Here is a 12,510-nt window from a genome sequence, read left to right on the forward strand (position 1 = left end):
CCAAGGGTATGAATAATTTTGAGCACAACTGTACACAATGTATATAAAACAAAACTCCCTGTTGAAGACACAAACGGAGAGTCTTTAAAAATACAGAGAGCCGAAGTGTTGTACATTACTCTCTTTAAATGACTGTGTTCGAGGTTTGGATAACATTTGCTTACACTTAACTAAGTGCTGAATCTACTTTGTTTTTAAGGCTGCATGGATCTGCTGCCCATGAATTGTGATTAAAAACATGATGTAATGTCACAAACGTATGGTGTAAACTGAGCTTCAAATTCACTAAATGTATGGAAATTAAAGAAAGATCCACAAATAAATGATGTTTAAGAAGAAATTAAAAACTCACAAAAGAATAAAATTTCGATGTGAGCTCTATGTAATGGAAAATAATGAATAGTAAAGCAAAGCTGACTTAATTTGAGTGTAATTTGCAATAATGACTGGCTGACTCTATTGGATGGCTACTTAAATCAATAAAAGGACATGAAATATTGATGCAAGTTAAAATGATTTAAATATGAAAATAGAGTGTGTATCCATTATTATATAAAAATATTTAACAGAATGCTGTGATTGACCAATTAAAATGAAATATCTTCAAATCGTTATGAAGTAAACTCCAAATTTAGCTGGTACAGATTTCTACAGTGCACAGAAAAAACAACACATGGACATTTATGTTTAATAAATGTAAACATTCCGAACTGAAACCATTTGACATTTAGAAGAAACACATTCAAGCAAATGTACACAAATACACAGATGACAGTGAATCAGATAAATAGATTAATCTAATCAAAAATGTATCCAAGCTTCTCAAATGCTTCATTACAAGCGGACAATGATATAAATACTCCACTGTGCATTATAAAGCTGTTAGATGACCGAGAGAAAGAAACAGCCTGACAGTAAATCGCCATACAAGGATCGGAAACAGGCTCAGGTTGATCTGAGTCATACCCCACACACACACACACACACACACACTCTCTTTCTCTCTCTCACAGTAGTGCACAAAGGAAAGTCTTCAAGACGTGTCTGTCAATAAATAAGGCTATTCACAAAATTCAAGTCTCATAAAACAGGGGCTAACGCCTCCTCTACGCAAACAAAAATATATTACATTGGTATTTCGGAGCTAATTTATAAACGGCTACAACACTCAAAACTATACGACATCAACATGCACAATAAGGCATTGTCTTTCAGCTGACGAGAACAATCAGAAAAAAAAAAAAGAGATCTCAATGTCTTTAAATTCTACATCACATGACAGGCAGCGCTCAGATCCTGTCGAGCGTCATGGTGAGCAGAAGACACCGTTGATATGTACATTATGATTAAAGAGTGAAATTCCTTCAGCATGGAAACCTGAGAACATACACAGATGATGCTGCTCTGAAATGTGAGTCATATTAGAATAACTAGTGAAAATGACTTGATGCATTTCAAACATGTGTTGCTAAGCATGCAGAGTAAATACCTGGAAGGTATCAGGTGTGTATGAGACTATGGCTCGATGTCATCATCTTCCTCCTGGGGCGTGGCTTCTCTGCGTGGGAGGGGCATTGCATCAGTTCCCAGAAGCCCCCTACGCAGGACGTATGGACAAGCTGGCCCGCTGGGAATGTCAGCAAATCCTTCAGGAGATAAAAAGACCATTCAAGGAATAGTTCTCACATAAAAGAAAATTAGCAAAAAATTCACTCGCCCTCAGGCCATCCAAGATGTAGAGTTTGTTTCTTCATCTGAACAGATTTGGAGAAATTTAACATTACATCACTTGATCAGCAATGGATCATCTGCAGTGAATGGGTGCCGTCAGAATAAGAGTCCCAACAGCTGATAAAAACAATCACAATAATCCACAAGTAATCCACATGACTCTAATCTATCAAAATCTTGAAGTAAAAAGCTGCGTTTATAAGAAATAAATCCAACATTAAGGCATATTTAACTTCGAACTGTTGTTTCCAGCTAAATTTAATGCAAAATTTCTCCAATAACGAAACAAACTCATCTTGGATGGCCTGAAGGGGAGTAAATTTATAGCAAGTTTACATTTTGAAGAACGTTTGGTTTTTAATATAGTATCTAACCTTTCATGACAACCTCTGGCAGGCCATACGGTTCATATTCGGTCTCGTCGTAAGCGACAGACATGCGGCTGCGGTTTTGCCGGATGCGTTCAGCGAGGTGAGCTGGGTCATTCATGGGGAACGCGCTGGATAAGAGCAGTTGCTTTGTAACAGACTGTGGGGTCGGAGCGAGGGGCGGCGAGTCTGCAGGCTCTTTATGGCCTTTATCTTCCACCGTCTCCAGCTGTTCTCCATCTACTTGGGTGCAGGCGTGGACGGGTGGCTGTTTGTCCCCCAAAATCAGATCTTGGCTCTCTTCTGTCTGAGTGGATACACTCTTCACCCCTGTTCTGACCTTGCTGACCTCTTCCATTTTACATGGAGCAGATTCATTCTTGATTGGCTTTTCCGCATGTTTGTTCTGTTTATCTGTTGTTTCTCCATGACAATGTCCGTGTTTATCCGAATCAACAGTTTCCATAGTTTCAATCTCATTATGCCCAGGGCATAACACACCAGAATTCTGGGAGTCTGCAGTCCCATAGGAGTCTGTGATTGGATTTGAGTTGATTACCTCGGTCTGATATTTGGTTGAGATGGAAACACTGATTAAGGCATCTTCCTGGCTGTTCGTACTAGCACCTGCTGCTTTGGTCTGATCCTCGGGAGACACTGAGGCAACTGTCTGAGAATCTGAATTACTGTAATCTGTTGGTTTGGTCTGTGGAGGTGACGGCTTGTCTTTAGTGTTACTACTCATTATATCTGAGACACAGACAGGAGGACTTTTGTTGTTAACAGAGCTGCTTTCACATTTGGGTTGAGCATGTTCTTTGGTCATTACATTCACATTTCCAGTCATAAGATCCTGAAAACAATTAAATGAATAGGTCTGTGATCATTTGAATGGCATTTGCTTATGACTATATTAGGGCTAATATTTATGGCTTAATTTCTTAATTTGCAAATGTTAAAACATCAATCATATATTTTTTTTGTCTGAAAACCACAGAGAGCTCTTATGGTTTTAGTTTGATTAATCATACAAAGATCAGCAGAACGTTCATGCAGTCATTTTCTATACAATAAAAATGAATGTGGAGTTAATGCACTTTTGTTGTCACTTTCCCCAATCACACTCATTGTATAAAAAAGGCAATCCATAATAAAAATAAAAATAAAATTATACAGGTTTGTAGTGACATGATGGAAAGTGAACGATCACAATTTTCAATTTTCAAATCAAATTTTTCCATATGTAAATAATGACATGCATTATGAAATGTTATTTACCTTATCAGGTCCTTGAGATTCTCTCACATAGTGTGTCATTTGAGTTTCAGGTGACACATGCTCCCCCAAGTTGGTTTGGTCATTTGTGTTGGCTAATCCAGATCGATTTGTCACATCTTTGACAGTGCACTGGTGCATCTTGGTTCTACAGCAGACAGAGCACAGACTGAAGGGTCTTGCATTAAGGGTCCTACATAAACATCGCTCATTCACTGAACCTGTGTTTACCTTCCTCATCTCAGGACCAACATACCCATAATTCACGTAAAGTACCTCACACTGCCTTTAAAATTATTATGAACAAACGCTGTTTACATTACTATGTTGCTTATCGCATATTTATCTTCAACAAATGCCAGTCAAAGGATGTTACCTTGGCATTTGGGACTTTGTGTGCAGCTTTCTGGGACTGCAGGGGAGGTACAGCTCAAACTCTTTTAGCACGATGGAGGGTGAGTTGTTGCCCACGGTTTCTTCTGAGAGCTTCCAGAGTTCTAGTTCTACAGCTTGTGTCCTGTTCTGCTCAGAGAGGTGCTGGATTTGCTCTTGTAATGCCTGGATCTGGAGGACACAGAGAATATGAATAACAAAATGAACATGACCTAAATGTACTGTACATGCATGCAAATAAAGGAGTTTTCCCAATTAGATAATCTTGGGATTAATATTAAGGGTTAAGTGTTTGTTTAAATGTGCAATAACAGTAGTGGAGCATTACTAGACTATGACATGCTGTGATATGATAATAGTACTTCAGTGAGCGCAGAAATATGACTTTAATAGCAGATGAAGTATCAAAATCACAACCAATCAGAACATACTTTTAGTTTAATATACAGTCGTGCGATTTTAGAATAATGAGATTTCACTGTGGGAGGAGATACCCAGCACAACACAAAAAAAACAAGAAATGTCTTATTGTATTCGTAGCTGATTAGGACAAGATCACAGATTAACATGGAAGGGATTTATCACTTTCTGCTTTATAATACTGGTTAGGAACTTTTCTTCCATATTGTTTTGTACATCCGAGTGAAACGGATTATTGAAAAAGAAAAAATTAGGGTTGGGACTTGGTTCTATCCACTGGTTGTTGACTGGATGAAAGTATATCTGAATGTGAACTTGCAATCAATATTAATAAAAGGTCTGGGCTTAAACAAAATAACTGGAGATGTTTTGGCATATAAGAGAGAATCCTGTCATTTCAAGATTGAGGTCAAAAATGTAAAAAAAATGAAACATGCATGTTTACAATAACATCATGAAGATGCATTTAGAAAACTGATAGGGTGGATTTCCAATTCATGCCAACAAAACATTTCCATTTTAATAAAACTTACCTGCTCCTGAAGAGACTGAACCTCTGCTTTGGAGTTAGCATGAAGAACAATCAACTCCTCCTGTCCTAATGGAGAGCCACTTTGTAACCCTTCCTTTGTGCTTGACAATTCTTCATTTTCAGTGTTCACTAAAAGTGAGGCACCATCTTGTTTAGCACAAGTGTCTTTACCCAAGTGTTTCAGTTTCAATTTAAACTCTTCGTTCTCTTGTTTAACAGTCAGAAGCTCTTCCTTTATTACATCTCCCTGTAGAGCAAGCTCTGAATTCTGAGCCTTCAACACATTCAGCTCAAGCTGAGCATCCAGTAATTCCTTTATTACTCGTTCTAGCTCTTTGATAGCACCTGTGGAAGGTTCTGGAACGTGATTTTGGAAGTTAAGTACATCCAACTGTTCGTTTTGCAATAGAGAACTTGTGTTCGCATCAGTTACCTCAGAAAGACTGGGTGCTCCTGAATCAGCACTAGAATTCGGAGCATTTCCACAATGTACATCTGAAGTGAGACATAATTCATGTGGCTTGGAAGCTTCAGTCGCTTGTAGCTTATCAGATATCTTACTAGTGTTGGTTTGGTCAATGTTTTGACTAACAGGAAGCTGTACAGTAGGCCGTGAGACCTTTTCCTTCAGAACCGGTTGTGTATCATCACTAAACATTTCATGGTCGCTTATGCTTGTATTGCTGAAGACCGAATCACAGCTTAGTTCTCTTGAGATCTCTGAAGACAGTTCAGGAGGCGTAGAGACCTCATTGCGGGTAATGGTCACCCTAGTGTGTTTTTCTTCAAGACGACAGATTTTCTCTTGACATTTTTGCAATTCTTTGCTCTGCTTCTCGAGGGCGCAGTCTTTATCGTGCAACTCTTTCAGCAGGTTCTCAATGTGCTTGCTCTGGCTTTCAAAAGCTTGGGTAAGGTTCTTGGTCTGAGTGGTCACTTGCTTCTGTAGGTCCTCCAGCTTTCCTTGAGCTAGTTTCGCCTTATCTGACTCTCGGTCTCGTGCTGCCCTCAGGCGCTCCAGCTCTAAAACTAAAACGGTAGTGCTGTCCAAATCTGAGGCATCTTTGCTCAATGCTTGAATACTGCCTATCTCTGCAGCAAAGGTCTTGTCCTCTGTTGGTTTAGTTTGTGCTCCAAGATCCATAATCAGCTCCATTGTTCTGGTTTCTTTGCAGACCATTGTGTTCTGAAGGTTCACAGAATCACAGATGGACTCTTGATTGTCTGGAGAAAGAACAAAGTCTTTGTTTTCTATAACAGCAGGATTTTTATTGGTGTTTGGATGGTGTTCTAGTTGTAAATATGTGAGGGGAAGATTGTCTTTTGAAATCTTCTCTTCCAAACTCCTAGATTTTCGAAGACTGTCCAGCTCTTCTTGAAGCTGTGCAATCTTTAGTCCTTCCAATTCCTCTTTTCTGATCCGTTTCCTTTCCTCTTCTCTCTCCCTCTCTCTTTCCTCCCGTTCCTGTGCAAGCTTGAGCTGAAGGTCTTGCAAGTCCTTTTTCATTCTTGTCATTTCGTCCTCCATGCAAGTCTCCTTTTGCTCCATTTCAGCCAAGACGTTCTTCAGCTGGGTACCTTCTTCCTGGTCTCTCTCTATCTCTTCTAGCTTCTTCTCAGCTTCTCTTTCTAGCGCATCGAGAGTTTCTCTCAGTTTTGTGCTCTCTTTCTTCTCTTGCTCCAGCTGGGCTTCCAGTTTTGTCACGCTGTCGTTGAGTTCAAGAGCTTTGGCATGTTGCTGCTCTGTCTGTGTCGAGTGTTTCCGGCTCAACTGTTTCAGTTTGGTCCTAGCCTCGGTTTCAGCTCTTCTCTGGGTTTCGAGGTCTTCAAGTCGCTTCTGAAGCTCATATTTCACATCTCTAAGTTCATCATGAAGTTCTGCGTTCTCCTTCTTCAGATCTTTTAGAGGTGCAGAGTCACGTTTTTCTGTTTTGCCTGATGTGTCATCTATCTGTAGGCTGCAAGAGATGGCCGATTCACTTTTAGGCATTGTGCCGCTGGTTGACTCAGACGTGAACGAGTCCGTTTCCACATCTTCAATACCCGTGTCTTGTTCTGTCACTGAGGTCTCTACATCAGTCTCACTCAGTCTCAGAGAGTCACTTGGATGTGTTCGGATTCCTCTTCCTTTAAATTCCTGTGATTCCTCAGACTCAAATTTTCCAATGTGCTCTGAGTCGATGCCCTCTCCTGGCTCTCTGCCGGAGGGGTACTTCATTCTGTCCTCTTCTCTTGTTCGCCCTGTTTTAGGGGCTTTCTTTCTCTGAGAGGAGTTGCTGTATGGAGGAGAGCGGTCATGATGAAGGGAAACAGAAGGAGAGAAGCAGTCTCCTGCAGAGCTGAAGTGAGGAGCGGCCACAGCTGGAGGAGGAGGAGCAGCCAGTTGAGCTACAGGGAAAAAGAAGAGTCAAGACTATTAAAAAATGAGCAAATAATATGGTAAATACAGGTGCATCTCAATAAATTAGAATGTCGTGGAAAAGTTCATTTATTTCAGTAATTCAACTCAAATTGTGAAACTTGTGTATTAAATAAATTCAATGCACACAGACTGAAGTAGTTTAAGTCTTTGGTTCTTTTAATTGTGATGATTTTGGCTCACATTTAACAAAAACCCACCAACTCACTATCTCAACAAATTAGAATACTCCATAAGACCAATAAAAAAAAACATTTTTAATGAATTGTTGGCCTTCTGGAAAGTATGTTAATTTACTGTACATGTACTCAATACTTGGCAGGGGCTCCTTTTGCTTTAATTACTGCCCCAATTCGGCGTGGCATGGAGGTGATCAGTTTGTGGCACTACTGAGGTGGTATGGAAGCCCAGGTTTCTTTGACAGTGGCCTTCAGCTCATCTGCATTTTTTGGTCTCTTGTTCCTCATTTTCCTCTTGACAATACCCCATAGATTCTCTATGGGGTTCAGGTCTGGTGAGTTTGCTGGCCAGTCAAGCACACCAACACCATGGTCATTTAACCAACTTTTGGTGCTTTTGGCAGTGTGAGCAGGTGCCAAATCACAATTTGAGTTGAATTACTGAAATAAATGAACTTTTCCACGACATTCTAACTTATTGAGATGCACCTGTATTGGCAATTATTTGGCAAAAAAAGCAAAGTTTTATATACATTTTATGTCATTTAAATGATCATTTAGTATTAATATTATTAAAAGCTCTGGCATTTGTTACTTCAAGTCAGAGTAATAGTTCAAAATTATGACACTCAAGAACAGCAGTAATAAAGTATTCAACTAATGACACATTATCTTATTCAGGTTTCTAAAATGTATGGTCTTATAAACCATAAATAATGTAAATAATAAAGGTTGGGAGGATTTGGGGGTCCACTGCTTTGATTGGCTTGTCTAACCCATTACAGACTTTTAGTAATGTCCAGTGATTTTTGAAGGTGTACTGTCAAGGTTTGGTCAGAAGAGGGAGGCAAACACAAGGGATGTGTGTAACAGGGCGGGGCCAAAACACACAAACACAGTTCTCCGTGTGGACCAGATTCCTTCCCGACTCACCCTGAAGTTCTTTAATGAGCCTGAGGGCCTCAGCAAGCTCTTCAGTCAAACGCTTTACTTCTTCCTTTAGAGCTTTCTCCTGTTTCTTCATCTGCCCCAGAGACACAGTGAGACTCTCACAATCCCTCAGCGCCTCCTACAGGAGAAGATGAGAAGTGCACATATAGAACAAAGAACAACAGGCTTGTCAAATGAGATTAATGATTAAAGACACGCATCACATTTGAACAGCCATAAAACTACATTATACAACTGTGTTGTTACAGCGAACAGAATTTTAATAGTGAAAAGTAAAGCAACCATAATTCTCAAAGTGTTTAGGGTGAGGCATGCTGGAAAAAGACACACACCTAAATACACAAAATGAAAGCATTCAAGCGGACAAAGAGGTTATCCAACTGCAATCCTGATCTGCATATAACATTACACTGCTTTTAAACATCATAAAAGCTTTTGGTGATTATAATACACGACTCTCATATTGTACGCATACGGTCTAAAAATAAAGCGCTTAAACCCAAGCCCCAGCATGAAACAGAAGCCGTAAGGAGATAATGGTGCTATATCTGAGGCTGCATTCAGCTGAGTCAGTAACGGCATTGTTGCACTGGGAGATTCATCTGTGTGTGTGTCTCTTTGACTGGGTCTCTCTGATCAGTATGTGCTTGTGTTTCTGATCTAGCTATGCACTACTGTTCAAATGCCTGGGGCCAGTAAGATTTCTTTTAAGAAATTAGTACTTTTATTCAGCAAGGACACATTAATCAAAAGCAACAGTAAAAATGTTTACATTATTATAAAGATTTTTGTCACATAAATGCTGTTCTTTTGAACGTACATCAAGTAATACTGAAAAAAATCATCATGTTTCCACAAAAATATTAATCAGTACAACCTTTTTCAATTTTGTAATTTACTTTTGGGGACATTCCCAAAGAGGAAATAAAGAAGCTATTTATGTATTGTAATAATACCAAAACCTGTATTTAACTACTAATTTAGAAGTCAAAATGACTCCATTGAAAAATCTATGTGAATGCTGTGTCTAGTCTTAGTTTGTCTCTCTTTTTTTGACAGGATCTCTCTCTGATCAATTTGTTTTATGACAGGGTGCGGAATTAGCAAAAAATAAATAAAAAATCCCACCCTGTCATAACTGAAGACAACCCTGCCTTATCTACCAGACATTGTGACGGGTGACTTGTTATTGAACAGCATTTCTTGTCACTCTTGTTGAGGTAACCTAACACACTTAGATTATATTTTGATGAATGTGAAAGAAAAAAAAAAGGCGAGGTACAGATTAAGTAGCGTGTCAGATTGGTGAAAAGTCAGTGCATCTCTGTCACATCGTTCTTAATAAATTAATCTATTTACTTGACCTTAAAAATGAGCACATAAGCACACAATTTCTAAGTTCTAACTTAGAAACAATATCACAATTTCTAAGCACACAAAATTGCTGAAAAATAGCCAAAGTTAACCAAATCCAAATATCTCCTTTGACCTTCTCAGAAAGAGAAATGGTTCATAAAGAAATTAAATGTCTTTATATTTTACAGTAAAAAGTAAGATTTAATTAAATATTTTATGCACCCCAAGGCTGCATTTACACGATTAAAAACACAGTAATATTGTGAAATCAATAATTCATAATTAAATCAATTGTGAAATTGTTTATATATATTTTAAAATGTAATTTATTCCTGTGATGCAAAGCTGAATTTTCTGCATCATTACTCCAATCTTCAGTGTCACATGATCCTTCAGAAATCATTCTAAACAGTTGTGGTGATTAATATTTTTCTGGAAACAGTGATACGTTTTTCAGGATTTACTGAACAGGTTCAAAAGAACTGCATCTGTTTAAAAACAGAAACCTTTTGCAACATTACAAATGTCTTTACTGTGACAAGGAATCAAATTAATGCATCCTTGCTGAATAAAAGTACTACTTTCTTAAAAAAATCTCACAGACTTCAAACTTCTGAATAGTAGTACAACTAAACTTGTGTTGACTGACTCTGTCAGATTATGTATGTTGTTGTACCGTGAGTTTGGCCTCAGTCTGTGTCTCTCTCTTCTGACTCTCTTTCAGATCAGACTCTGTGTTCTTCAATTTTCCTCTCACATCCTCTAGATCTCTCTCCAAACTCTGCTTCTGCAAACACACCTGAGAGAAAGACAAACAGTCAGCAGAAGGATTAGAGTGTGTGCCAAGAGAAAGAGCACAGATCTTCACCATGCCGTGTTTGTGGCAGACTAGGTACGCATCACTCATTTTCATGCAGGATGCCACATAAACCAATGTTATGGAAACCATGTCAAACAAATGATGAGATTTATTTATGGAATGTAAAATGCAAAATGTCCCTTTCACGTGTCTTGCAGTTTAACCAGATGATGTACAAACCATGCAACATTTACAGAACTGAATCCAAAGGCCTACTCATGTAAATTAGACATTCATGCAAAGCACACATTTGAAATGTTTATGCTCATTTTGTTTTTATTTCTCTCTATACAAATAGAGAGAATGTGTAATTATGTAAAACATCCAAGTATGGCCATAAGTAGTGTAAAACAATCTGTAACTATCAGAATTTCAAAACAACACATTCCATGACCTCAATTCAGGTCATGGTATCAGTTTTTGTGTCCCATCAGCATAGAAACACCATTACTCACCTCTGTATTTACAGACATGCTTGCATCACGTGTCTCTTATTTTAACACACAGTATCTTATCAGCAAAACAGGGCTCAAACAAGACTTTTGTCTTAGTGAAATATGAGGGAACTGTATGGGTTGAGAGTGATATTTTACTACAAACATACACACACACACACACACACACCAAACCCCTGGGTCATATCCATATCTTCTTCCTGTACTTAAGGCTCTGGAGAATATAAGCATTTCTGAAAAAAAAACATGCTATGCTTTTCAATTGCCAGCAGGAGGCGATTTTAGAGCAGGAGAAATAGCGGTTTCCCGGTAACGGCTGTACACAAAGCAGTGCTCTGCTCCACTACTTTTCAGGCATTACATGCAAGATGAAATGAAAATGACGTTGAAAATTTTCTGAAGAGAGTCAGTTTCCTTTAGAAATACAGTGTTATAAAAATACCCGCGCTGCGTTTTGATTTTGAAACGTGCAGTGCTCATGTCTATTCAACGAAGTCAAAGCCTTTTGGAAAATCTACTTGTGGCAGTCAGTTTTGGTATTGTGGCAGTCCGCCACAAATAAATCAATGTATGGGAAACACCGTCTTAGATTTCTAAGCCTGTCAATTTGATCACAAAACGCAAACAATACATTTAGCATGGGGCGCACGTGAACCGTTTTTCTTTACTACGGACTACAGCATGAAATAAATATGAATGCACACACACACACACACCAAACCCCTGGGTCATATCCATATCTTCTTCCTGTACTTAAGGCTCTGGAGAATATAAGCATTTCTGAAAAAAAAACATGCTATGCTTTTCAAACATACATCACACTGAGATTACAACACTGACCTTCGCTCTAGTGTCCTCTGAGGAGGAAAAACAGAAAGAGAAAAAAAAGGAATAGAACTGTGTGAGAAAACATGAGCAATGGGAGAATGACAGAAAGAGAGAGAGAGGGGTGACATTAGTGCATCGACCAGAGGACACCCATACTGGAGCTCCCATGAGACAAAGAACGAGAGCCAGAGAGAATAAAGAGAGACAGAGGAAAAGGACAGAAGCTACAGTTTAATATAGAGTAGAGGTTAGATTTCTGGAAACATCTAGTTTCTGCAAATTACATTTCTGGAAACATCTAGTTTCTGCAAATTACAAACAAAAATTAGCCGACTGAACCAAAGCTATTTAAGAAAATAGGAGAAGCGAGTAGAGAAAAGTGGTGCTTGTCTAAACACTCATCATTACATTGCCCTACGTGTTCTAATTGGTTACCAGAGCAGTGCTATGTCGTTTAGAGCCCAAAGTATACTGTGTACACTAGGGTATACATACATGGCATGGGACGTTAATTTCATGAACAGCATCATGTTCTGTACACGCAAAATCAGATTTTTCTAATAGAGAAAATTATTTCACAGTCGAAAAAAATGGAAGAGATGTAACAACAGAATACTGAAAACACAGTAATATTGGTGCTTGGTTGAGGGGGGTTAAAAGATACACGCACTAGTTTTTATTAACATTTTTATTAAACTAGTACAACATTTTTATTGATCTTATGGAGAGAAACACACACATATA

The 12,510-nt window shown here is 38.6% G+C and overlaps 1 protein-coding gene across 3 annotated transcripts in view; it reads right to left on the reverse strand.

Annotated features, from left to right (window-relative positions):
• Positions 1-699: 699 nt before the first annotated feature.
• The window catches only part of LOC107758515 (centromere protein F), a 27,388-nt gene continuing 15,577 nt past the window's right edge, over positions 700-12,510 (reverse strand). For 2 of the 3 annotated variants that reach the window (XM_016576266.1, XM_016576264.1), the window contains exons 10-17: positions 10,301-10,423; positions 8,251-8,386; positions 4,721-7,107; positions 3,751-3,938; positions 3,378-3,522; positions 2,106-2,952; positions 1,490-1,646; positions 700-1,377 (exon numbers count right to left, since the gene is read on the reverse strand). In XM_016576266.1, coding sequence (XP_016431752.1) covers positions 1,516-1,646; positions 2,106-2,952; positions 3,378-3,522; positions 3,751-3,938; positions 4,721-7,107; positions 8,251-8,386; positions 10,301-10,423 — 3,957 coding nt within the window. In that variant the 3' untranslated portion in view covers positions 700-1,377; positions 1,490-1,515. Of the gene's footprint in view, positions 1,405-1,489; positions 1,647-2,105; positions 2,953-3,377; positions 3,523-3,750; positions 3,939-4,720; positions 7,108-8,250; positions 8,387-10,300; positions 10,424-12,510 lie in introns of all 3 variants that reach the window. The other variant, XM_016576265.1, reaches the window with a different exon arrangement.

Source organism: Sinocyclocheilus rhinocerous, unplaced genomic scaffold, assembly GCF_001515625.1.
Source record: "Sinocyclocheilus rhinocerous isolate Xijiao unplaced genomic scaffold, SAMN03320098_v1.1 scaffold474, whole genome shotgun sequence".
NCBI lineage: Eukaryota > Metazoa > Chordata > Actinopteri > Cypriniformes > Cyprinidae > Sinocyclocheilus > Sinocyclocheilus rhinocerous.